Source organism: Gobio gobio (assembly GCF_949357685.1).
Source record: "Gobio gobio genome assembly, chromosome: 21".
NCBI classification, from domain to species: domain Eukaryota; kingdom Metazoa; phylum Chordata; class Actinopteri; order Cypriniformes; family Gobionidae; genus Gobio; species Gobio gobio.
The window spans coordinates 36,076,441-36,102,183 of NC_137117.1; the positions used below are offsets into that span (position 1 = coordinate 36,076,441).

Genomic DNA, 25,743 nt, shown 5'->3' on the forward strand with positions numbered 1-25,743 from the left:
TGTATTTCTGTTGTGGTTTTAAAAATGTTATGAAATAAATATTCAAGTTTAATTAGCTACCATGCGTTATATTATTATTGAGTGAAAATAAGTCTATTTATACATATTTGTTTAAAGTATGGGCTAAATTAAAATAACGTTATTAACCGGTATTTTTTCGTATCAAACCGTTTTCGGAACAGTAATGTTTATTGAGGAACGCAAAAACGGAAACGCTATAATATCGATTCTGCTCGGAGTGAACCGATTGATATTTTTTTCCGTTTTTAAGCCCTGTTCAAGACATTCTGTCGGTTTCAAAAACTGACCACTTGAAAGTGCACTGTGCCAGATTATTTGTTTATTTATGTATTACTTTTATATACTGGTGATGCTTGACTGCATGATAGACTTTACAAAGTTCTGCAGCAGAGATTTTGTCATCCTGAGGTGATGTTGCTTCTCGAAAAAATGACGTAATAAGACATAAATGCAGTGCGTGCTTCCAAAACCTGAGATGAGGCACTGGATCTAACAAGTGAGAGTCGAGAAAGGGCAGGGTCCATCTCTAACCCCTCTGTTAGATCCATCTGTGAACCCCACGACTGTTCGAACACACTTAGTGAATTGCTGTTCACTCACCATTATAGTTTTTCTTTACAAAAATTTGGAAAACTCCTGCCTAACAACTTCTAAGGATAGACAAAAACACCAATTTTACAAACAATGATTCACATAGAGCACTTACTGAAGGCACAGAAGCTAACGCTTTTTGTTTTCACGGGTGCTTTATAGTTTCCGTGTCTATGACGTCACCAGCCTACAACGTTATGGCTCTCCATTGGACTGATTCCACAAGTGCTTCATGACGCAATTACACAGGGTTCTCACACGTTTCAACGCAACACGAGTTCCCTTGAAAGGGAAATGCTTATTTAACTCTTCATGTCTTACACATTTGCTGAATGCTTCCAAAGCGACTTGCATTGTGTTCTATGTATAGGTCTGCAATTCTTTACTGAGGCATTTACTGAGGCATTGTCAACTGAATGCACAATGAGAAGAATATTCCACAATAGAAATGACTATAAAAATGAGGCAAATTATTGACTCACCTTGAACTAGCACTCTTAGAGTCGCACTGTCCACTGAGAAGTCTCCTCTCTTTGCATTGCAGTGATAGACACCAGTTTCAGAGAGAGATGCTGAGCGGATAGTAAAGTTTGCATTTGTGATCAAGGTTTTTGAGTCTTTATACCAGTCATACTTCCATCCATCACCAGGCATTTTACAACCAAGCTGGACTTTCTCCTCAATGTAGAAGGGCTCAAACCACCTATGTTTTGTGATGTCTAGTTTTGGTGTATAATCTAAGAATCACAGGGGTAGAATTAGTAATAACGCATCTTAAAATAAAAAATGCTATTTCATTGAATTATTTTGGGTGAATGTTAATTTTGTTTATATATATATTAATCATAGAATATCATAAATAGTAAATATATATACCATAAATACGAAGTTGCAAAGCTTCTGCTGATCTTGTAGTCACTGGTGTTCTCGTCCGATGTTTTCCTCTGCAGGTAAACTGTCCTGAATGACTCGCTTTTGCTGAGCTGATTGAGAGTGTGTTTCCAGAAAAGGAAATGTCTCCATCACTTGAAAGCCGAGCTTCATTTCTAAACCATTCATTGCCCCATTCATTTGAACCTCCATCAATTGAACACTTCAGAGTCACTTTTTCATTTCGGTAAAATGTTTTCCATTCAGACTCTATTGACAGTTTTGGTTGAGGCGGATCTGCACAGGAAAAACAAAAAACAAGAACAACAGTAATGAACAACTGACGTGGAAAAGTGAATGAAAAGTAACATTTTAGCCAGAAGCCCATTTTTCTTGTTTATGAAATCATTTAGCCTAAAATACGTATTTAACTCTCTTGATTCCATGTCGTTTCATTTACACATTTGGCGGACACTTCCAAAGCGTGGACACTTCCTTTCATCAGTTCATGCATTTCCTGGGAACTTTACTGAGGCATTGTCAACTCAATGAACGTACAATGGGAAGAATATTCCACAATTGAAATGACTATAAAGAGGTAAGTTATTGACTCACCTTGAACGTGCACTTGTAGAGTCGCACTGGCCACTGAGAAGTCTCCTCTCTTTGCTTTGCAGTGATAGACACCAGTGTCAGAGAGAGATGCTGAGCTGATAGTGAAGGTTGGATCTGTGTTCAGAGGTTTTGGGTCCTTATACCAGTCATACGTCCATCCATCACCAGTCATTTTACAACCAAGCTGGACTTCCTCACCAGTGTAGAAGGGCTCAAACCACCTATGTTTTGTGATGTCTGGTTTTGGTGTGTTATCTAAGAATTACAGGGGTAGAATTAGTAATAACGCGCTCTCTTCAAACAATAACTGCCTTGAGTTGCATATGCTTGTTATTCTTCATAATCCAAGACTAAATGAACTGACTCATTCTGCTAATAGTGTCTGGCCACTGTCAAGGGCAGACAGGAAGCTGCAAATGCTGGCAAGAACCACTGTTCACTGATACAGGCCAATGCAAATGAAAAACATCTTAAAATATACAAACAGCTTCTTCATTGAACTCTTTTGGGTGGATGTTAATTTCATTAATATGTAATCATAGAATATCATAAGTAGTTTTACCATTAATATGAAGTTTCAAAGCCTCTGTTTGGCTTGTAGTCACTGGCGTTCTCTTCTGATGTTTTCCTCTGCAGGTAAACTGTCCTGAATGACTCGCTTTTGCTGAGGTGATTAAGAGTTTGTTTTCAGGAAAGTAAATGTCCTCATCACTTGAAAGCCGAGCTCCATTTCTAAACCATTCATAGCCCCATTCATTTGAACCTCCATCGATTGAACACTTCAGAATCACTTTTTCAGTTGGGTAAAATGTTTTCCATCCAGACTCTATTGACAGTTTTGGTTGAGGTGGCTCTGAACAGACAAACACAATAACAATGTAACAGACTGGACTCAGTGTAGAACGTTGGCTGTGATTATTTTATAATTATAATAATTATATAAAGTTTGCTTATGATTTCAATGAAGACACCAATAAACTATTGCTTATTGTGACTGGAACAGCACTAAAAACAACTAAAATCTATACAGTCAAAATTCTAAAATAATAATGAACTTATGAAACATCCAACATTTCAAGAACTGTGTTCTCAAATGAGAAATTTCTAAATTTGCTATATTTCACAAAGAGACAGATCTAAAGGGAGAGAGTAAAACAAACCAAACTGTAAGGCGAACAGAGTCTAATACTAACACTGAGCTTATGTCCAATGTCCAATTTGATTATGTTATGTGTAGTTATTCCCAATTACATTTTGTTTTTGCTGTAGATCTATCACTTTTTTTACTCACACACATTTAGCAAAGTTATAGCTTGAGAGTTTGTTTTGTGGTCACATCTGTATAATTTGTGTCTCAAGCTCAACACATTTAAATTATTTATATAGAAGAAAGAGTGCTTAAGCTTACCTTGAACTTCAATTGTAACAGAGTTACTCATTCTAGTTTCTACTCTCCCTTTAAGAAATCCTTGGCATTTATAATCTCCAGAATTTTCCTTTTTTGCTGACTGGATAGTTAATTGAGATTTAGATTCTTGTAGCTTCACCATTTTTTTAAACCATCTGTAGGTCCAGTTCTCTGAGCTGCCTTGAATTTCACACTTCAGATTGACATTTTCAGTTGTATAGACATCTGTCCATATTGGTTTAGTCAGTGTTGGTGTTGGGATTGCTATAGTAAATAGAGAAAATTAAGATTAAAATATCCAAATAAATATACGGCACTCTATTACAGCATATAAGAAAGTCTTTAAAAAAGCAATCACACACATGCATGTTTCTTTAATATAAAAATATTGGTAACTTTATTTAGATGGTCCACTTTAGACATTCCACTAACTACAAGTAACTAGCAGTTCTGCCATAGAACCGGGAAGCGCTGCACTTAATGGACTTTGCTGCAGAGAAAGAAGTTCTCTTCTGTGAAGCCTGCATGGAAGGCAAACTGTCTAGAAAGCCTCACAAACCAGTGGGAGAAATCCGCTCCAAACGCAAACTGCAGTTGGTCCATAGTAAGGTTTGTGGTCCCATGCAGACTAAGGGCGTTTTCACACCTGAAAGTCCGCACCAAGGTCCGAAGCGAAGTTCATGTTTTGATACTTTTTATACATTCGGTTAGTTTTGGTTTGGTTTCACATTGCAATTATGCGAGTGCACTAAAGAACTTCACATGACACACTTGCGTCCATTCGTCATCATCTATGTGGGCGGCATCTTGACATTGATTGGTTTGTAAACGGACGTGCGTCTGATGTCAGACAAGAGTGAATGAACGGACACATATCGTTGCCACTATTGAACAGTGCGCATTGCTTGACTATTTTCTTTTCGTTACGTTTAAAAGTGGACATTTCAAGCTTTATATACACATATTTCTCATGTTTGTGAGACAAGTAGCCTGCTGAGTTTCGGTTTATTTGAGACGCGCTCCAGCTTCATGTGCAAAGCAATTTTTGTGCTCCCGCGATTATTGTCTGCTATAGACTATTTGCTTCTTATTTATTAAATCCAGGCAATTATCTGATTACACTTTGATTAAAATTAAGATACAATTTATACAAAACAAAATTCACATTAAAGAAAGGCTTTCTAAGCTAAATCATACAAAATTTCTTTCAAAATCATTTGTGACCTTCTGTCTTCTGATATATTGCGCATCTTTTCACTTTTCATAATCAACGTAGCCTAGATGAAATTTAAAAATAACATTCAAATATTTAAACATAAACAGGAACTTCCTGCAAATGGTCTGAAAGTACGAACCATACAGAAACTGCTTTCACACTAGAAACGAACCAAACCTTTGTTCAGTTTGATCCGGACCGAGACTACCTCTTTTCGTCGGACCAAATTTCATCTGTTTGGTCCGGACCGTGGTACAGGGGAGGTTTTACACCTGTAATTTTGATTCGGACCAAACTGAAAAGTCCTTAAGTCTATAGGTGGGTCAAAGTACTTTTTGACTTTTATCGATGACTATTCTAGATGGTGCAAATTCAAGGAATTTGAGAAAACATTCTCCAATTAGTGCAGAGAGAAAGTGACAAGAATAAGAACAGACAATGGAGGAGAAAACTTCTCCAAATAATTTCAAGAATACTTGAAGGCTCAAGGTATCCATCATAAAAAAACTGTGCCTCACACACCTCAGCAAAATGGTGTTGCAGAAAGAAAAAAATCTGACATACTAAATTGCCAAAGACATACTTGGCAGAGGCTGTAGCGACACAGAACAGGATGCCCACATCTGTTCTGAAGCAAAAGACACCCTACCAGAGATGGTACGATAAACAGCCAAATGTAAGTCACATGAAAGTGTTTGGTTGCGTAGCTTATGCACATTTCCCAAACGCAGAAAGAAGAAAACTGGACAAGAAGGCTGTGAAGCTCCATTTCGTGGGATATGCCAACAATGCAAAGGGCTACCGCTTGTTCGACAAAGAAAAAAGGATTCTAATTCATCAGGATGTGATCTTCAACGAGTCACACTTTGACTTGAAACAATAAGTGGACATTTATTTTTCGGAGAACCAAGTTATCATGAAAACTGATGAGAAAACATCAGTCGATGCTACTGTTGATGAGACTGCTAGAGAAGGCGGCAGAATCAGAAAACCACCCAAGAGATATGGATATGATGAGTTTAACGACCTGGTCACTGTTGATCATTATGCTGGTGTTTGTTGTGTTGCAGAACCAAGCACACTGAAAGAGGCAATGATGATTCCTAACGCAAAGTAATGGCAGGATGTGGCTGACTTGGAATATGAATCGCTGCTGGAAAATGAGACGTGGGATTTAGTGGAAGGATCAGAAGGCCATATGATCAAGATGGGTGTTCAAAGTCAAGCATCAGAGTGACGGACGAGTGGAGAGATACAGTGCAGACTCGTCACTGAGGGAAACTCACAGGTGCTGACTATGATGACATTTTTTCACCCATGATAAGATTTAGCTCAATTCGTACGTTGCTGTCCTTCGTCGTCCAGAATAACCTACATGTGTACCAGATGGATGTGGTAACCACATTTCTAAATGGACACCTGGACAAGGAAATCTACATGGAACAACCAGAGGGATACATCACACCAGGGGAGGAACGTTTGGTATGCAAACTGAAGAAGTCAATACGGGCTGAAGCAATCCCCTTGCTGTAGGAGCAAAACCTTCACACTTCAGAGTTCATGAAGATCGTCTCGGTTACGTATGTAACCCTCGTTCCCTGAGGAGGGAACGGAGACGTACGTTAGTGACTAACGAATGGGGGTTTCGCTTAGAAGCCAATCATCTTCTTCGTATTCAACAGCGCCCAATGGCAGTGCCAATGCCATGGGCATGCGGAATTTGCATGCGTAACTCCGCCCCACCTCGTGGGTATATCAGGAAGTACGCTGGCAACATCGCATTATGTTACTGCTGCAGGAGCCAAGACTGAACTCCGCGTTCCAGGCAGCACAGCTGACGTGGCAAAGGAAACGTACGTCTCCGTTCCCTCCTCAGGGAACGAGGGTTACATACGTAACCGAGACGTTCCCTTTCGTTCAGTCACTACGACGTACGTTAGTGACTAACGAATGGGGGATCCTATTCAACAACGCCACTCAACTGTCATCCAGTGCCCTGCGTAAGTGTGAGACCCGCCACTTAAGGCCGTAGGACTCCCACTTATCACAGGATTACCAAGGTACACTGGGAAGCATATCCCAGTGAGGGAATGCCAAGATGCCTACCGTAGGGAGGACTTAGAGAATACACATATGACCCGCTGAGGGTTGCATATGGAAGATCTCTAGGGTACCAGCCGAAGGTGGATTTTTAACCCTAGGGGTGGCAGGGACTTGCCAAGGGAAAGACACCTGCTCACTGAGGAGGCTTACGGTGGGAATACTCGTGTGGGGGTCGCCGGAGGGGAACCATGCACACGGAGCACCTGGCCGGACATGAGGGTCTGGGCTCGAAGGGCAGACTGAACTGATGTCGGCGTAAGCAGTGCTGGAGGAGCTCAGGGCTCTCGGGGAGCTCACCTGAGGAAAATATCGCACGTATCCAGTCCTGGGAGTGGAATGGCGAGCAAGCGAAGACACCTGAGCCTGGCCCATTACCGGCCACCCGTAGGGGCGAGTACATAGTCGGACACTGGCTCCACTCGGAGATTGTAGAATCTGGCGAATGTGTTGGGTGTCGCCCAGCCTGCAGCTCTGCAGATGTCTGTTAGCGAGGCGCCATGCGCTAGAGCCCAAGAGGAGGCCACACTCCGGGTGGAGTGTGCCCTCACACCAAGGGGACATGGTCGGCCTTGCTGCTGGTATGCCAAAACAATGGTGTCCACTATCCAGTGAGACAACCTCTGCTTTGAGAGAGCACTTCCCTTCCGCTCTCCACCATAACAGACAAAGAGCTGGTCTGAGGTCCTGAAACACTGCGTCATGTCTACGTAGGCGCGGAGAGCGCGTACTGGACAGAGCAATGCCAAGGCTGGGTCTGCCTCCTTCAAAGGCAGCGCTTGCAGGTTCACCACCTGATCTCGGAACGGAGTGGTAGGAACCTTGGGCACATATCCGGGCCGGGGTCTCAGCATCACGTGAGAGTTAGCCGGCCCGAACTCAAGGCACGATTCGTCAACCGAAAATGCTTGCAGGTCCCCGACCCTCTTAAGCGAGGCCAATGCGGTCAGCAGAGCCGTCTTCATAGACAAGAACTTAATCTCGGCCGACCGCAAAGGCTCAAAGGGAGGCCTCTGCAGAGCACTTAAGACTACTGAGAGGTCCCAAGAGGGAACGAGAGGAGAGCGAGGAGGATTCAGTCTCCTCGCCCCCCTCAGGAACCTGATGATCAGGTCGTGCTGACTTACCTTTTTGTCTCCCAGGAGATCGTGGTAGGCAGATATTGCGGCCACGTACACTTTAAGGGTGGAGGGAGACAGCCTTCGCTCCACCCCCTCCTGGAGAAACGATAGCACGGACCCGATCGGGCATTTCCAGGGGTCTTCTTGGCGGGAAGAGCACCATGTGACGAAGAGGTTCCACTTCAACGCGTAGAGACGTCGTGAAGACTCAGCTCTAGCGGAAGTGATGGTAGCGACCACCGCAGGTGGAAGGCTACTCAAACCTACCGTGTCCCGTCCAGAAGCCACACGTGGAGCTTCCAGAACGCTGGACGCGGGTGCCAAAAGGTGCCCCATCTCTGAGTAAGGAGGTCCGGTCTCAGAGGAATAGGCCAGGGAGGGGCTGTCGCAAGGAGTAAGAGTTCTGGGAACCAGGTCTGGCCGTGCCAAAGCGGGGCGACCAAGACGACCTGCTCCTTGTCCTCCCTGATCTTGCACAGTACCCGTGCAAGAAGGCTCACTGGGGGAAACGCATACTTGCGTAGCCCTGACGGCCAGCTGTGCGCCAGTGCATCCGTGCCGAGGGTGCCCTCGGTCAGGGAATAATACAGGGAGCAATGGGAAGAGTCCTGGGAGGCAAACAGATCTACCTGTGCGTCGCCGAACCGTTCCCATATCAGCTGGATCGTCTGGGGGTGGAGTCTCCACTCTCCGGGGAGAGGCTGAAACCGTGAGAGCTCGTCGGCTGCACAGGACCTCAGGCGCTTCTGACTCCACAAAACGAGATGGCGGGTGAGTTGAGACATACGGTGGGAGCGTAGACCGCCCTGGTGGTTGATGTACGCTACTACGGCCGTGTTGTCTGTCCTGACTAGCACATGTTGACCCTTCAGCAACGCTCGGAAGCGGTGCAGGGCGAACCGTACAGCCAGTAACTCGAGGCAATTGACATGCAGAAGGCGCTGGGGTCCTGTCCAGGAGCCCGCGGCTGCTTGTCCATTGCACATGGCACCCCAGCCCATGGATGATGCATCTGTTGTCACAACAACATGCCGGGAAGCTCGTTCTAAGGACACTCCGGTCCGTAGAAACTTGAGGTTCGACCACGGGGTGAGTGTCTGTAAGCAGGCCCGGGTCACTGGGACCCGGAGCGTGCCAGACCGACATGCCCATCTCGGGACTCGATCGCGTAGCCAGTGCTGAAGCGGTCTCATATGAAGCAATCCGAGCGGCGTTACCGCGGCTGCAGATGCCATATGCCCCAGGAGCCTCTGAAAGTGTTTCAGTGGAACCGCACTCTTGCCCTCGAGTTGTCGAAGGGAAGTCAGCAGAGACTGCGCGCGCTCGCTCGAAAGCTGCGCGCACATGGCGACCGAGTCGATATCCATACCGAGAAAAGAGATCCTCTGCGCGGGGCAAAGTTTGCTCTTCTCCCAGTTGACCCGAAGGCCCAGACGGGCTAGGTGATGGAGCACCAAATCTCTGTGTCCGCAAACCTGCTCTCGAGAGGGACCCAGTATGAGCCAGTCGTCGAGGTAGTTCAGGATGCGGACCCCGTGCTGCCGAAGGGGCACAAGGGCTGCCTCGGCAATCTTCGTAAAGACGCGAGGGGACAGAGATAGCCCGAATGGTAGAACCGCGTACTGATATGCCCGCCCCTCGAAAGCAAACCGTAGGAACGGTCTGTGTCGAGGCAAAATGGAGACATGGAAGTAGGCGTCCTTCAGGTCGATCGCTGCAAACCAATCGTGTGGACGAACGCATTCGAAAAGGCGTTTCGCTGTCAACATCTTGAACGGAAACCGGTGAAGGTAACGGTTCAAGACGCGCAGGTCCAGGATTGGCCGTAGCCCACCGGTCTTTTTGGGTACAATGAAGTACGGGCTGTAAAACCCGCAATTCATCTCGGCTGGAGGGACAGGTTCGATCGCACCCTTCGCCAGTAGGGTGGCAATCTCCGCTCGCATGACGGGGGCGTTGGCCCCGATCATGGTGGAACGGACTCCCCGGAAGCAGGGAGGAACCTGCGCGAACTGAATCGCGTAGCCGCGCCTGACGGTCCGCTCGACCCAGCGGGACAGCCCTGGAAGCTGAAGCCAGACATCCAGAAACTGCACCAGCGGGGTCATACGGTGTACAGACGTACCCGGTGTGGGCTTGCAGCGATGCAGCGTCACCGGCCCGGACATGGGAGGCTGTGGGGCGTCCCGGTCCGGGGGCACGGTTGACAACTGCGTCCTGACAGAGGAGACCAGGGAAGGACGCACGTTCCACTGGGGTCTGCTCTGCCAGGAGGCTGGCGACAGAGTGGGATGCGAGTGGCGGGACCCGTGGGTGGCGCGCACCATCATCACCGGACTCTGTGGGCTCAGGGATGGGAGTGTTAATTCTTTCTTTGACCAACATAGGGTGCTGCTGACCCGGGGGCCAGCAGCTGAACAAAGGATTCTCCCCCGGCCCTTCACCGGGGGAAGGAGTGGTCCTGCTACCATCTCCTCGAAAGAATTTCCCATCCCTGAGCCGTCCGTCTCAGGAGCGCCGCTTGGCCTGGCGTTTAGCGGGGCGCGGGGCGGCCTGAGGGGACTTGGACGCCTTCCTACGGCTTCCTCCGCGACCCGGCCCGGGTGAAGGCTGCTGCTTGGACCGGGTGGGAGGGGCGGGAGCCTTAGGAGGGCGTCCTCGGCGTGGAGCAGACTGAGGCGACTGTGCCGGCGGCTGGGTGGAGGCAGCAGCTGGCCGCCGGGGCAGTACATGTTTGATTGCCTCAGTCTGCTTCTGGGCGATTGAGAACTGTTGGGCGAAGTCCTCAACCGCCCCGCCGAAGAGGCCGGCCTGGGATATGGGGGCATCGAGGAACCGGGTCCGCTCGGTGTCCCGCATATCGGCCAGGTTCAGCCACAGGTGACGCTCCTGGACCACATTTGTGGACATCACTTGACCCAGGGAGCGTGCGGTCACCTTCGTCGCCCGGAGAGCGAGGTCGGTGGCGGCACGCAGCTCATTTAAGAGCCCCGGATCAACTCCACCCTCGTGCATGTCCTTGAGGATCCTGGCCTGGTAGACCTGAAGGATCGCCATGGCATGCAGCGAAGCGGCAGCCTGCCCCGCGGCTCTGTGCGATTTCGACACCAAGGTTGATGTGAACCGACAGGCTTTGGAGGGGTGCTTAGGATCACCACGCCAGGTTGAAGCGCTCTGAGGACACAGTTGCATCGCAACAGAACGTTCAACTGGAGGGATCCCAGTGTACCCTTTAGCTGCCGCCCCATCGAGGACGGAGAAGGCGGAGGAAGCCACCGAACGGTCGCGGGAAGACAACGGGGACTTCCAGGACCGCGTGAGTTCCTCATGCAGCTCGGGAAAGAAAGGTATTGAGGGCAAGGACTGACGGGTGTCAGCGCGAGCCCCCAAAAACCAATCGTCGAGCCTTGAGCGTTCGGGACAGGGTGGAGGGTTCCACTCGATCCCTAAGCTTGCGGCTGCCCGAGACAACATGGCTGTCAGCTCTGGATCTGACTCGGGCAATGCTGGCACGCCCGAGGGCGGCAGCACAGCCGAGTCATCATCTCCAGAGGACTCGAGCCCACCTTGTGATGCGGTGATCGACATCGCATCCTCCTCCGGAGCGCCAAACGAGATGCGCGGGGGGGCCGGAGCCGGCCCCGCGATCTGCATCTGAACGCTCGCGGGTTGCAATGTGCAAGACGGGGGTGTGGCCCGAGGCATGAGCGTCGGGGCTTTGTTCCACATCGTAACCGTCAAGTCACCCTGACCACCAGCCGAAGTACTGGGCCTCTGGGACTCAGTAGATCGGGGTGTGGTAGAGGGGACTCTCACTTCAGTACGAAGGTCATGGAGTCTTGACCGCAACATTGCGATGGTCATGTTCCCGCAGTGAGAACATGACTCATCCGCGAACGCTGTCTGAGCATGCTGAAAGCCCAAACATACCAGACAGTGTTCGTGCCCATCAGAGGAGGAAAGCAACCGACCACACCCAGAAGTACACGGACGAGACATCCTGAAAAGGACGCGTCACGTGTAAGCTCTTTTATGAGAGGAAAGCCTCGCAGAGAATGCCGAAGCGCCCAGGGACCACACACCAGCTGTCTAGCGGACCACTGCGCAGATCAGCAGGCAGGCAGTATGATGATCACTGGAACGCGCCGTAACACCAACGCCTCTGGAAAGCTGCTCGTCTCGAAAAGCTGTCGAAGACTCAGATCAGGCTTGTAGGAGTGAAGAGATCCTCTTGGCTCCAAAGCAGAAACATAATGCGATGTTGCCAGCGTACTTCCTGATATACCCACGAGGTGGGGCGGAGTTACGCATGCAAATTCCGCATGCCCATGGCATTGGCACTGCCATTGGGCGCTGTTGAATACGAAGAAGATGATTGGCTTCTAAGCGAAACCCCCATTCGTTAGTCACTAACGTACGTCGTAGTGACTGAACGAAAGGGAACATTGGCTTCAAACAGAGTACAACGGACCTGTGTGTGTTTTTCTTTATCTCCCCACTACCCCCCCCCCCCCTAGCTCACAAGCAGACAAAAGTGGAATGTGGATGTATTTTCTGTTTATGTTCGAGTTTAAAGTCGTATGTGTGTTTTCCATGTAACTGAATGTGTGACTGATGTTTGTTGTATATTCTTCCTTTTTATTCCGTTCTAGAGAGTGCATTAAACATCTGTGAAAAAAACCTCAGCCTTCGCGTTGTGACTAAGGGCGGCATAATAAGTAACTTTGCAACTACTTGTCATTCTATGCTAAGCCTAACCATACCTAACAGTCTACTACAGTCTACTAGAAGTCTAATGGGAGTTTGTTGACATGTAGATCAAAAGTTTCTTATAGTTAGTAGAATGTCTAAAGTGGACTATATGAATAAAGTGTAACCAAAATATTATTACTGAAAATATATATATATTAAAATATTTATTTTGTTTTTTGTTTGATTTATTATGGAAAATTTTCTGTAAAGGCCGAAATAAATAAAAAATGAATATATCTTATATTACGTAATGCTATTCACCTTGTAGGGTTAAAGTGTACCTATCACTTTTTTCAGATTGAGAAGCTCCATTTTTTGCCTTGCATTCATAATTTCCATCATTTGTCACAGTGATGCTGGACTGATGGTCAGTTTCGAGATTAGTGGAGTCCTTGTACCAGTCGTATTGTAACTCAGATGCTCCTCCAGGGACCTCACAGTGCAGAGTGACCGTCTCTGTGCTGTACAGCACCTTGTGTGTTGGATTCTGAGTTATCTTGGGTTTGGGAATCTGAATTGGAGTGTCTAGGGGACGAGTAATCCTTAGGTTAGAGTGGCTAAATACCAACACATTTTTTAATACAGTGGTGTAACTTAAAAATGAAACAGTTAAATAAAAGTCATTAAAAGTTCAGGTTGCACTTTATTTTACAGCACATGACTTACCTTATGTACAAACCTAAGAAAATACTGGGTAATATAAGGTAACTACAGGGGTTAAGGTCAGGTTTAGGTTCAGGGTTAGTACCTACAATCTAAAAAAAAACATTAACAATGGGGCACAATGTTCTGTATTAGTTTGACAGAATTTTCTGTAATTATTTTTTACAGGTTTTACCTGTATTTAGAATTTTGAACAACATTGCATTCTAACAGTTGACGGAAATGTCTGTAAAATTACTGGATAAGCAACCAGTAGGGGAGTAGGGGGCACAACCTAACGCGGGGTTAGTTGTAACACACATGGTTTAAAACTTTCCACACATGCCAGGATGACGAAACTTAGTGTATTTAGTTCATATCAACAGTATATAGAGAAAAAAATACACCATAATAGATATCACTGAATATGTATACATTACATATATAAATATTTATATTTATATTTACATAGCAAAAGTAAATTTCTTAAGTTAATTTTTCATCTGTATTTTTTTGTTAATTTTAAATCAAATCAGATATTATTTTAATCTTATATCTGTTATTCAATAGTTGAGATAGTTATTTAAAGGAACACAGCGACTTTTGGGGACTTTAGCTTATTCACCGTATCCCCCAGAGTTAGATTGTCAGAGTTCTGTCACTTCTGTTTAGTATTTTCTAGTCATGTGCTTGTGATGTCATAAGTCTCATGTCTATTGTCTAACCCCACCCTTCTTGTTATCTGATCATTGATTCATTTGCCCCACTTGTTCTCCCTCATCACCTACCTTGTTTGTTACCTATTTAGTCTCCTTGTGTTTGCTGTGCTGTGCTGGTTCGTTGTCTTCTGTTCCGTGTTTTGATATCTCCTGTTCTCTGCTTCATGTTCCTGAACCTGATGTTTTGTCTTTGGTTAAGTTTGGTTTTCCCCCTTGTGGGTGTTTTGTTCGTTTTGTTTATATATTTGTAAATAAACCAATTTTCCTCCTGCATTTGAGACCTTGCTCTTTTTCACTCACACCAACCATGACATAGATAAGTCATTATTATTATTATTATTATTATTATTATAATTATTATTATTACTTAGCACAAAGACTGGAGGTAAATGGCTCCAGCTAGCCTACTGCTCAATAAGTGACAAAATAACGCCAACATTTTCCTATTTACATGTTTTGATGTGTATAGTTACATCAAGTACTAAGACAGACGTAAAATGAAAAGCTGCGATTTTCTAGACTGTGTAGTAATCAATGAACTTTGCTGCCGTGCCATGGGTTCAGCGACGCAGTGATAATACACAGCGCCTGAAAATAGGCAAACTTCCGTCAACATAACCAACGTGACAACCTGCTTGCAGAGAGTGTGCTGGGGACTACTTTCAGGCGCTTAGTACACGATTTAACTATACACAGCACAACATGTAAAAATAGGAAAATGTTGTCTTTATTTTGTCACTTATTGAGCAGTAGGCATGTATGGACTGTATCTAACTAATCTAATGGTATGTATGGACTTATCTAACTCTGGGGGTTACGGTGAATAAGCTAAAGTCCCAAAAAGTCGGCGTGTTCCTTTAATGCTGATCTAACAGGGGTTAAATCCCGGTTGTGCAGGTGGGGTGTGTTGTAACACTGCGTTGCAATGAGCCCCTATTAAGCTGGGTACATACTCTGCAAGAACAAATAAATTAGTTCGTTTTCTCGAGGTGGCAAGAACAAGAACAAGAACAAGTTCGTAAAAAAGCAGGTGCCGGAAATCTCAGTTTCTCCACATTAACCTCGCCCACTTTAAAATTATGACCAATCACACAATAGTTCTCGGACACCCACAAGAAAAAAGTTCTGCTCAGACGATGTGTCGAGAACAAGCTGCAAGATCTCCCAAACCAGGGCTCACACGTCATTTTGTTCTCGCAGCCCTGGGAGCGAGAACTTTTTTCTCTGTTCTTGTGGAGTATGTAACGGCCTTTAGAAATATGCTATTATATTCTATACTTTAATGAATTCTATTGAGAAACCGTGAGAAAAAGGTGACTGAGAGTCAATGTTCAGAAATTATTAATTATTATAATGTTCTGAACTATGCTTTATAGCTGTATTTTGTGGTGTTTGTTGTCAAACTCAAAAATGTGTTTATTTTTAATTATTAAAAATGCCATTATTTTATAAGAAAAAGTTTTATATTTTATATTTTATTTACATTTTTTTTAGTTTTTCATTTATATTATATAAGATAACATTTTAAGCTGTCATATGGTAATGTAACATCGTGCCCCGCACATTTTACAATGTACCCCACCTACGGGGCATGCTGTCACATTTCGCTTCCATTCTTTCGGAGTAAATCAAGAAAATAGTATACACTGTATTAATGAAACAAAACCACATAATTGTACTAGACGTGTTAAATTAATGTGAGGAAAAATAAATACTCTGAACCCCAAGTGGATTTAAACAAACTGAGAAAGCCAAAAAGCGTTAGGTTGTGCCCCGCTCTCCACTTCTTCCGCAATTTTACGGATTTATTTTTACAGTGTAGTTATTACCATGTTACTATAATTACTGTAATAAGTACATAGTATGTACTAAACCAGAAACTACCTATTGTATAAAAATAAAAAAAAATATCTTACCTCCTGTGCCCTCTTGAGATGTTACTTGCAGACAGACGGCCACTATAATTTAAAATAGATTCAGGGTTAAGCTGGGTTTTAGTATAGTGATTTACTAGTAGGGGTGTGCATGAATATTCGATCTGTAATTAATATTACAATACCACTAAAACTCACAGTTATAACTAAATCCAATGGGTGGTGCTGTGGAGCGTGCTAATAAATTGAGTGTATTTGATCACATAATGTCGTTATCTGCCTCGCAATGTTTGGAATTACTTAGATGAACATTGGAAATGAGTTTGGATAAAAATTAATTAATGAGTTAATAGTTATCATATTATCACGACCACAATGAGAAATCACATCAAATCCAAACACCAGTCGAATAAGGACAGCTGTCCATCACTGCCTTCACAAGTGCAGGTAAGCACAGATGTTCACAGAGAGAGAGATAACGTATATGACAGCAAAATGATCTTGAGACAAATGCTACCTTAAAGTTTTGTCGAGGGTTTAAGAACAGAAAACACAAAGTGCTGTTAGAAACTTCACTTAACACCATTACCTTTGTTTCTCTGCAACGTCTGTCATCCCTATTTACTAGTTTTATTCTCTCAGAAAAAATGGTACAAAAGCTGTCACTGGGGCACTACCCTTTGAATGTTGGTTTCAAATATAATTAATATTAATAATGGCACCTTACCTGTCAAAAGGAAGATTTTAAATGTTTCCATTTGCAGCTGCAGTCAAAGTAGAGCCTCAGTGAACACAGATCTTGCATGAGTCTCTGCAACAATAAGTCCTGTTATAATGGAAACCTGACAGGAAATCATGACGTCATGTCTACTTACATTTCACCCTCAAAGCTGAATAAATGTTTGGGGTGAGTGATATTTTCAATCACATATTTCCATTTTTAGTTGTGACAGTGAATCTTGCAAGTGTGCTTATTCAAGAATTGTGTGTTTCTCTGTGTGTGAGAGAGGCAAAAGCATGTAACAAAAGCAAGTTTAAATGTAACAGATAATCAATTATGTGTGTCGTTTAGTTGCATTTTCATGGACTTTTAGTTTGTTCATGTTCTCCTTTATTCAGTTGTCCCGCCATTGTAGTTGTCATGATTACTGATATGATTAGTTATTACAATTCAGCTGTGTATCATTAATTAAACTTTTTTGCCTTACTTAAGTTCCTGTGTTTTCAGCGTTCATTGTCCGGTGAATGCTGTGTTTGCTTGCTGATGTCTGTTATACAGTATTACCCTGTGAAGACTGTGTTTATATTTTATCTTCATCATTGTGTTCCTCCTGCAACTGTGTGTGACAGAAGACCAGGCCTAAAATGGATTTGGCAGCTCAGTTTACTGCCATTGCCCAAAAGGGTTTGATTTTTTTGGGACTTTGCAGAAAATTTACACCATCTTGCCACAAACATCGGGGCTAATTATCACTATAGTAGACCTCCCAGACACCAAAGGACTTAACTGAAGGGAGGCTGTCATCGGGGGTCTGTAGAGTGTCTACCCTGATCCAAGCCACAGCCAGACCCAGAGCCCAGCCCACCATCACCCATCACAATACTAACTGTTCTCAATTAAACTTCATATCCAGAATATCAACTTGATATTTTGTGAATGTTTGCAAATCGCCTTTCTGAATGTGTTTAGCATGCTGTAAAGCTAATGTGGCTAAAGTTACTATTGTCTCTGACTGTATTTACAGAGACCAGAGCTATGTCGTTAGTTTTATTTTTAAGTAACTTAATATGAATTTTATGAATTAAGAATACAGAAGGTGAGCGTTTTCGGGTTAAAATAACAACATAGTGCTGGTCTTTGTGAATACAGTCATACTGTGCGTTCACACCGCCGCCGGCGAGAGCATCAAAATGGCCGGAAGTCTTTCATTTTCAATGGGAGCCGGCAGCGAGCTCCGGTGAGAGCGGCGCAGCACATCTCGGACGTTTTGGGCATCGAGGAGTTGAAATGATAACTTTATGATAATGAGCTATGACACGGTTCGGCGGCAACCGAGCGGCAACCAATCGGATTGTTGAAGTGCTCCGATTTAGAGGATTCCAAAGAACGCGGTCCTGGAAACTTTGGTTCCGACCACATTAGTTCCTAAGCAAAATGGAGGAGTGGTTGATCATTGCGGTGGCGGGTTTGATAAGAATACACACGACACTATTTATAGGCAACATTTTCACTCTAGAATTCTTGTTTTTCAGCGGGAATACAATTAATTTGCTCAAAACACTGATTTGACCAATTGCATTAATCCTGCACTTCAACAAGGACAGTTATTGTAATGTAGGCTTTAAACAAATTAGTGTTAATTTCATCAGACGAGACGAGACTAAATATGTTCGTCAACGACCTTTTTTTCCATGACGAAGACGAGACAATGACGAGACTGCACCAATGTCCAAAAACGCTGACTGAGACTAAATTACCATGCATTATTGTTGACGAAAAAAGACGCGACTAAAGTGTTTTGCAGAAAATAAAAACTAAGATAACATCTCTCTTCATTTTCGTCAACAGTCGTCTTTACTTTGTCATCATGAGATGAATATTCAGCTGTTCAAAATATTCCGAAAGAGTTTGCGCTGTTACTCAAGTACATGTCTCTGCCAGCCTGTGATCAATACTTCTAGCGCTGTGCATTTGAATGGCCCAAGCGGATTGACACACGCTAAAAAAAAAGGCTCGTAATCATAGGGGAACCTTTTTTAGTGCTATATAGCACCAATTTTGTTGCTTCAGTGGTTCTCCAGCAGTTCTTCAGAGGTGCTATATAGCACCTTAGTCAAAGAACCGGTGAAGAACCGCTGAAGAACCGCTGAAGAACCTCTGAAGCACCACAATTGTTGTATATAGCACTAAAAAAGGTTCCCCTATGATTACGAGCCAAGAACCATTTTTGGTGCCATATAGAACCTTTTTTTTTTTAGAGTGCATAAAGCTTCAGCATACAGGTGTTTGCAGCAATTTTTGGTAACACTACAGCACAGTGTTCATTGATTATTACGTCAACCACATTTACAGTATATCATTTTATTATGGAGAGTGGTGGAGATGCAAAATTGTTTACATTAACTTTAATGTTTTTCTTGTATTTAGCCCTCATTGCTTACTAATTGGTCACACTCATACTCATTGGTGGTCAAATGTGACCATACACCTTAACTATATTTAAAATAAATAGCCTATAATTTAGTTCAATAATATTTATTGAATATTTTGAGGAGATCTTTTGGTACTAAATACTATTTGTATAATTATGGTCCATTAATGACCACTTAAAACATTTTTCTTCTAATATTTTTATGATTTATATTACAATTAGTGTAGTAATAAAGGTTAGAATAGAGAATCCCAATGCAAAGAGGCAAATTAAAGTCATTTTGTGGCTGGAAAAATAAAAAGCCATTACCCACTAGGTGCCTGTATGGATCTTTAATCAATATACATGTAGTCTAGTTGCTCAAAAAAGTATTGCAGATCATAACTGCTCACTTATTTGTGACATTTAAAAATGTTATAATAGTGAATTTTTTAATCCAAAGTCACACCAGATCACAGAAGGTTATTTAAAACACTCAACTTGTCATATAAAGTTGAGCAAAACATGGTTTTAATGTCAAAATATTGTGCATCGATGGTGTGCTAAGGAAACTGTATAAAGGGACATGCCATTTTTACACTTTGACCGTGCCTGCTTGGTAATATGTGCAATGAATGTATCTGCACTACAAGAAAATACTTTTCTTACTTAGTATTTTTGTCTTCTTGTTTCCAGTCAAAATATCTAAAGATTATTAAATCAAGATGCATTTTCCACATAAGAAAAATAAGGTATTTAGTCTTGTTTCCTGGGGGGGAAACAAAAAAATTAATTTAAGTGCATGTTTCTTATTTTGCAAATTATCTGCCAATGGGGTAAGAATAATCTTTCTTTCTTACCCCCCTGGTGTCACCAATGGTTGCAAGGAACACAAGAGTGTTAAAGAAACCAAGTAAAAGAAACCAACCGCAACGTGGAAATGCGACCAGGCAATGAGTGATAAAAACACAGCAACTTAAATAGCAAGGCAAACGGGGGTAATTAAAGATACACAGCTGAACTAAAACTACCCAGCCAACACGTGTATGTGGGGCCCACATGGGTTAAACATGGGCTACAGGGGTACTGAGTGGGCATGGGCTCAAAATGGGCATCTTATCTGGGTCAGCTAAGTAGGTCCCACATGGGCAAACCCAGCTAGACCTAGTTGGTTGGTTCACTAATGGAAAATGAGTACATGGGTTGAAAATGGGGTACTCAGCAGTCTAATTCATTTTAACAAAAAGAAAAGTGCAAACACAGTCAATTCCAAAGGTTGGTTACATGGGTTCACAAATATGCACCCTTGAAATAATTTGTATTGTTATTTTGACACTTGAACACAATGTGACTTCAATCTAATCAAAATCTAAAAATGCCAACACAATTGCAATTTTAACAAATTTTATGCCATATAAAAGTATCAAGAGCCTGTGGATACAGAGAAAAAAGGCTTTAAAAAGACACTGTAGAGCAAAACTTTTGCAGGAACGATCTCGTGAGATTTCAATTCAGCAATTACCATCCCCCATGCCCTAAATTGCATGATAGTAACATTCTTACTTTCTTATAATTTGTAACGATATACAATATAAATCCCACAATGGCAGTCATTTCTTAATTTGTGTAAGGTGTGCACATCAAACTCCCAAAATGAAAGCAGGACTTATTCATATTTCGAATGTAATTATGAGACAAGCCTTTTCAATCGTGTCTGCTCCCGTTTATTTTGTGATCACAGAACAGCGCCATACAGCGACCATTTTAGCCTTTATTCTAGAAGTGTGCACATTGAGTGAAATATTTTCATTCTCAATTGTTTAATTTTACATAAATCTTAAATAAATGTTTATTTCGTATGTATCCCTCATTAGATATGCTGCCTGCTGACGAAAATCCTCTCAGTTGGTGGCAAAATCATGTGGTATAACGTTATGTATCCACATATTGCGCAGCTGGCAAAGACATACTTGAGTTGATCATACCTCACCAAAAACGCTCAGCACTCGCTGCAGGTCAAGTTGTCCGTTTGGTGTTTTTGACAAACAATATGTAGATGTTTAGTGAGTGGAAATGGATTGTTTTTTCAGGTTACTGATGCACTTGCAGTTTTATGCACTTTTGTTACCTAATTTTCCTTACATGCTCATTAATTAAATTATATTTCATTTAATAACAATTGTTTGAAAAGTTAATGCACTGTAAAAAGTGAATGTCATTTCATTTTTAATAAAAGACGCAATGCTTGATTTGGTTTGATTTTGCTTGTTGCGCTCGCTTGCGCATTCTTATGGGCATAGGAGACAATACAGTACTTCTCCCCTCTAAAATTAAGTATTGCCTTTAGAATTCGAATATAATTAGAATTTTGATAATATTTAATTGCGAATTAAGCTTTTCAGCCATTTTGACAGCCCTATCCCTCATCTATCACACCTGATTCAACTCGTGAGCTTATTAGTAGAGACTGCAAAACCTGAAATAGGTGTGTCAGATATAGGGAGACATACAAAATTTGCAGGGCTGGTGGTACTCCAAGACCATGTATTTTACAACACATCCGCTTGTGATTCTTATTAAGTGGGGTAATTTTTTTGGATTTTTTACCTAGCTTAAGTCTCTGAGATCCTGAAACCTTGCACTTCTGGAGACTCCAGTTCGGTTGCAGTTCTGGAAAATGGTGGCGCTGGAGACTAAAGGGTTTCTGATGGTTTCACACTTAATGTTTCACCTTTATTCTTAATTATTTTGCAGATTCTTTTGTTTCTTCGCCATCTGTTTTTGTCTGACCCTGCTGAGCATTAAATATAGATCAACTTGATATGGGGCACCAAAAGGCTTTAACTGTGAAAAAGGGAATAAAAAAGTGACACTATGGTTGATTAATCTGTTTTGTCTTTTTCAAAGGGCCGCTGGGAGAGCGATGACAGAGGAGTGAGGAGCTGCACTGTTTTTTGTTTGTTTTGTTTGTGAAATACTTTATCTTAGAGTGTACAGATATGCAAATACACTCACCTAAAGGATTATTAGGAACACCATACTAATACTGTGTTTGACCCCCTTTCGCCTTCAGAACTGCCTTAATTATACGTGGCATTGATTGATACGTGGCACATCCAGGGCACGAATCCCGTTCCACCACATCCCAAAGATGCTCTATTGGGTTGAGATCTGGTGACTGTGGGGGCCATTTTAGTACAGTGAACTCATTGTCATGTTCAAGAAACCAATTAGAAATTATTCGAGCTTTGTGACATGGTGCATTATCCTGCTGGAAGTAGCCATCAGAGGATGGGTACATGGTGGTCATAAAGGGATGGACATGGTCAGAAACAATGCTCAGGTAGGCCGTGGCATTTAAACGATGCCTAATTGGCACTAAGGGGCCTAAAGTGTGCCAAGAAAACATCCCCCACACCTTTAAACCACCACCACCAGCCTGCACAGTGGTAACAAGGCATGATGGATCCATGTTCTCATTCTGTTTACGCCAAATTCTGACTCTACCATCTGAAGGTCTCAACAGAAATCGAGACTCATCAGACCAGGCAGTCTTCAGCTGTCCAATTTTGGTGAGCTTGTGCAAATTGTCGCCTCTTTTTCCTATTTGTAGTGGAGATGAGTGGTACCCGGTGGGGTCTTCTGCTGTTGTAGCCCATCCGTCTCAAGGTTGTGCGTGTTGTAGCTTCACAAATGCTTTGCTGCATACCTCGGTTGTAACGAGTGGTTATTTCAGTCAAAGTTGCTCTTCTATCAGCCTGAATCAGTCGGCCCATTCTCCTCTGACCTCTAGCATCAACAAGGCATTTTCGCCCACAGGACTGCCGCATACTGGATGTTTTTTCCCTTTTCACACCATTCTTTGTAAACCCTAGAAATGGTTGTGCGTGAAAATCCCAGTAACTGAGCAGATTGTGAAATACTCAGACCGGCCCGTGTGGCACCAACAACCATGCCACGCTCAAAATTGCTTAAATCACCTTTCTTTCCCATTCTGACATTCAGTTTGGAGTTCAGGAGATTGTCTTGACCAGGACCACACCCCTAAATGCATTGAAGCAACTGCCATGTGATTGGTTGATTAGATAATTGCATTAATGGGAAATTGAACAGGTGTTCCTAATAATCCTTTAGGTGAGTGTATAAACAATACAAGTTTTGTCAAATTAAGTTTTTCACTTTAACTTAAATTTTTAACTTAAATTTTATTATAAAGTTGTAAATGTAATAACAGTCATATTCTAATTATTCCAACCTTGCTTAATAAAGTAAAGCCTGAACTACTGGTTTCTGTTCATTGAATACCTTTTAACATTTTAGTGTAGTTTAGTGGATTTTTGGTGTAACTAGAGCATTCGAGGACTGAGACAGAGCTGGTGCGACAGAGGACCCAGGTAGAGCCGGAGGGAGAGCAGAGCCCACTGGAGCCAAAGGGGTGGAGAGCCAGAGCGCCGTGTAAGTCTGCAGTGCAGGCATGGTGACGGCTGACCATGGTGAAGACGGAGGGATGAGGGCGCCTGGGGGAGCCGCAAGGCCGAGGATCTTAGGTGGAGCCAATGGTGGGAGGAGCCAAGGCGGCGCCGACAGGTCAACGGACCGAGGCGGAGTGAAGGGAACAGCTGCCGGAGGCGGAGCTGAGGGATCCTCATGCTTAGGCGAAGTTGGCGAGTGCATGCACTCTAAAAAATGCTGAGTTAAAAATAACCCAAGTTGGGTTGAAAATGGACTAACCCAGCAATTGGGTTGTTTTAACCTAGCATTTGGGTTGTTTTAACCAAGCGGTTGGGTTAAAGGTATGCTTAAAACAACCCAATTGCTGAGTTAAAACAACCCAATCGCTGGGTTAAAACAACCCAATTGCTGGGTTAGTCCATTTTCAACCCAACTTGGGTTATTTTTAACCCAGCATTTTTTAGAGTGTGGCCTTAGGTTTGACAACGCCACAAGGCGTCACGGGGAAGGGCAAAGGACTGCAGGAAACCAACTGAGGCAAGGCTTAAGCACAGGCTGAGATCTGTAGTGAAGGTGTGAGAGGAAGGCTGGGCGATATCAAATATGATAATTCACTGTCTCTACAGGGTGACAACACAGTCATTATGCTGGGCTGAACCAGCGGCGAGGAAGGCACAGATGATAATACATACCTCCCATTGTGAAACGGAAAACCCAAAGTTTCCCTCTTTTCAGGGTTAACATGCTCAGAGCTTTTACTTTACCGCCTTTCTGAAACGTGCCCCAGGTCCTGTTTTGTTTATCGTCTATGTGTAACATGGTTGTATATTCGCCTAATAATTTTCCTATTTGTTGGTTTGTTTATTATTTTAATTATCTGTTAGAGTATCTTCATCGTCATGCACTTTATACAGACACCATCTGTGACAATTATAACCAGAGCTAATGCTTCACTGTTTTGAAATTAGGGATGGCGTTATAGTTAAGAATGTATTTGGTATCTCACAACATCAGCAACAGTTAAAACAGCACACTATTAGTAGGCTCTGACTAATGGATAATCATGTCAAGAGTGTTCTTAGTGACTGGTTTCATCTGTGTGTATTTGCAGAGTACCAGTTAAAGCTTTGTTCAGTCTGCCACAAGACCACAAGTCATGTATTGTTCATGCCTGTTTTCTTCTATTAAATCAACCACCCTGTTAGTTGATCAGAAACGCTCTAATGTCAACCACATCCGGTGCAAACCTGGGGCCTGTTTAAAACAAACTCTGAATAAAATGCGGCATAGAATTTCAAAAAGAATACAATGTTTTGTTTTTTTTTCCCCCTGCAGGACTATATCCAATAAGAAAATAAAAAGTCACAATATCTTTTAATAATCTTTTGAAGATTGATATATTATTGCATTAAGATCAGGGGGTTTATTGTTTTATTGTAAACACTCTCAATTACAATGAGGGGTTTCATCGGGAATAAACAGGTACAGACAACCAGAGTGACACTTAAAATACATGCAAGAAATATAAAACTAAACATTCTCATTTTAACCCTCACTAGCAGGTTTTTGCTTTTAAGCAAAACAGGAATCTATCCAATGTTTCTTGTATTTTGCTGAAAGAATGAATCACAGAAGCGAGTCTGAGCCTCTATTATTGTGCACACATCAGCTCATCCTCCTGCACCACTGTAAACATCTACAACAGAAGAACGAGAGAAGAAAGTGTGTCAGATACCAGGAAACTGTCAAACTACACCACATGCGCTGAATAGGTAGGTGTGTGTAACAGTCACTGAGAATTATCACATATTGATAAGAAGACAAATACGTTTATTTCTTATACTATTCGATATACTATTCAAAAACTAGAGTATTTGTATGTATTTGATATATTTTGTATTTATAGTGTAGCTTTGCTCACCATTGTTTTTCTATAGCATTGTGTCCTGCTGCTCCTCAACAAGAAAACTGGTAAAGACAAAAATGTTTGAGATATTTAAATAATTGTTTACAAGTATTTTTCCCATTGTCAAAATTAAAAGTACCCACAGTAACCAGCACTGGAAAATCCAGTTGATCCGACCATCAAATGCTCTCTAGAATCTAAAGTGTCCCGCCCCCTACATTATAAATAGATGCTGAAGCTGCAGCTGAAATTGGTCATTTGTTCACACATTTACTATTTCCTACATGGTGAATGGCACAGTGCACTATATAGGGGATAAGGAACG

The 25,743-nt window shown here is 42.9% G+C and overlaps 2 protein-coding genes across 5 annotated transcripts in view; both read right to left on the bottom strand.

Moving 5' to 3' along the window:
- The window catches only part of LOC307117818 (hemicentin-1-like), a 54,253-nt gene extending 37,464 nt beyond the window's left edge, over positions 1–16,789 (bottom strand). The window contains exons 1-8 of the mRNA XM_079802945.1: positions 16,657–16,789; positions 15,972–16,013; positions 12,956–13,219; positions 3,506–3,769; positions 2,660–2,950; positions 2,098–2,352; positions 1,489–1,779; positions 1,095–1,349 (exon numbers count right to left, since the gene is read on the bottom strand). Of these exons, the coding sequence (XP_079659071.1) occupies positions 1,095–1,349; positions 1,489–1,779; positions 2,098–2,352; positions 2,660–2,950; positions 3,506–3,769; positions 12,956–13,219; positions 15,972–16,013; positions 16,657–16,687 (1,693 nt within the window). The 5' untranslated portion in view covers positions 16,688–16,789. The remainder of the gene's footprint in view (positions 1–1,094; positions 1,350–1,488; positions 1,780–2,097; positions 2,353–2,659; positions 2,951–3,505; positions 3,770–12,955; positions 13,220–15,971; positions 16,014–16,656) is intronic.
- An 8,084-nt stretch (positions 16,790–24,873) lies between these two features.
- Positions 24,874–25,743, bottom strand: part of mybpha (myosin binding protein Ha) — a 34,683-nt gene continuing 33,813 nt past the window's right edge. For all 4 annotated transcript variants that reach the window (XM_079802947.1, XM_079802949.1, XM_079802948.1 and 1 more), the window contains 2 exons: positions 25,434–25,480; positions 24,874–25,208 (listed from right to left, as the gene is read on the bottom strand). The gene's annotated coding sequence lies outside the window, so the exon portion shown is untranslated. The remainder of the gene's footprint in view (positions 25,209–25,433; positions 25,481–25,743) is intronic.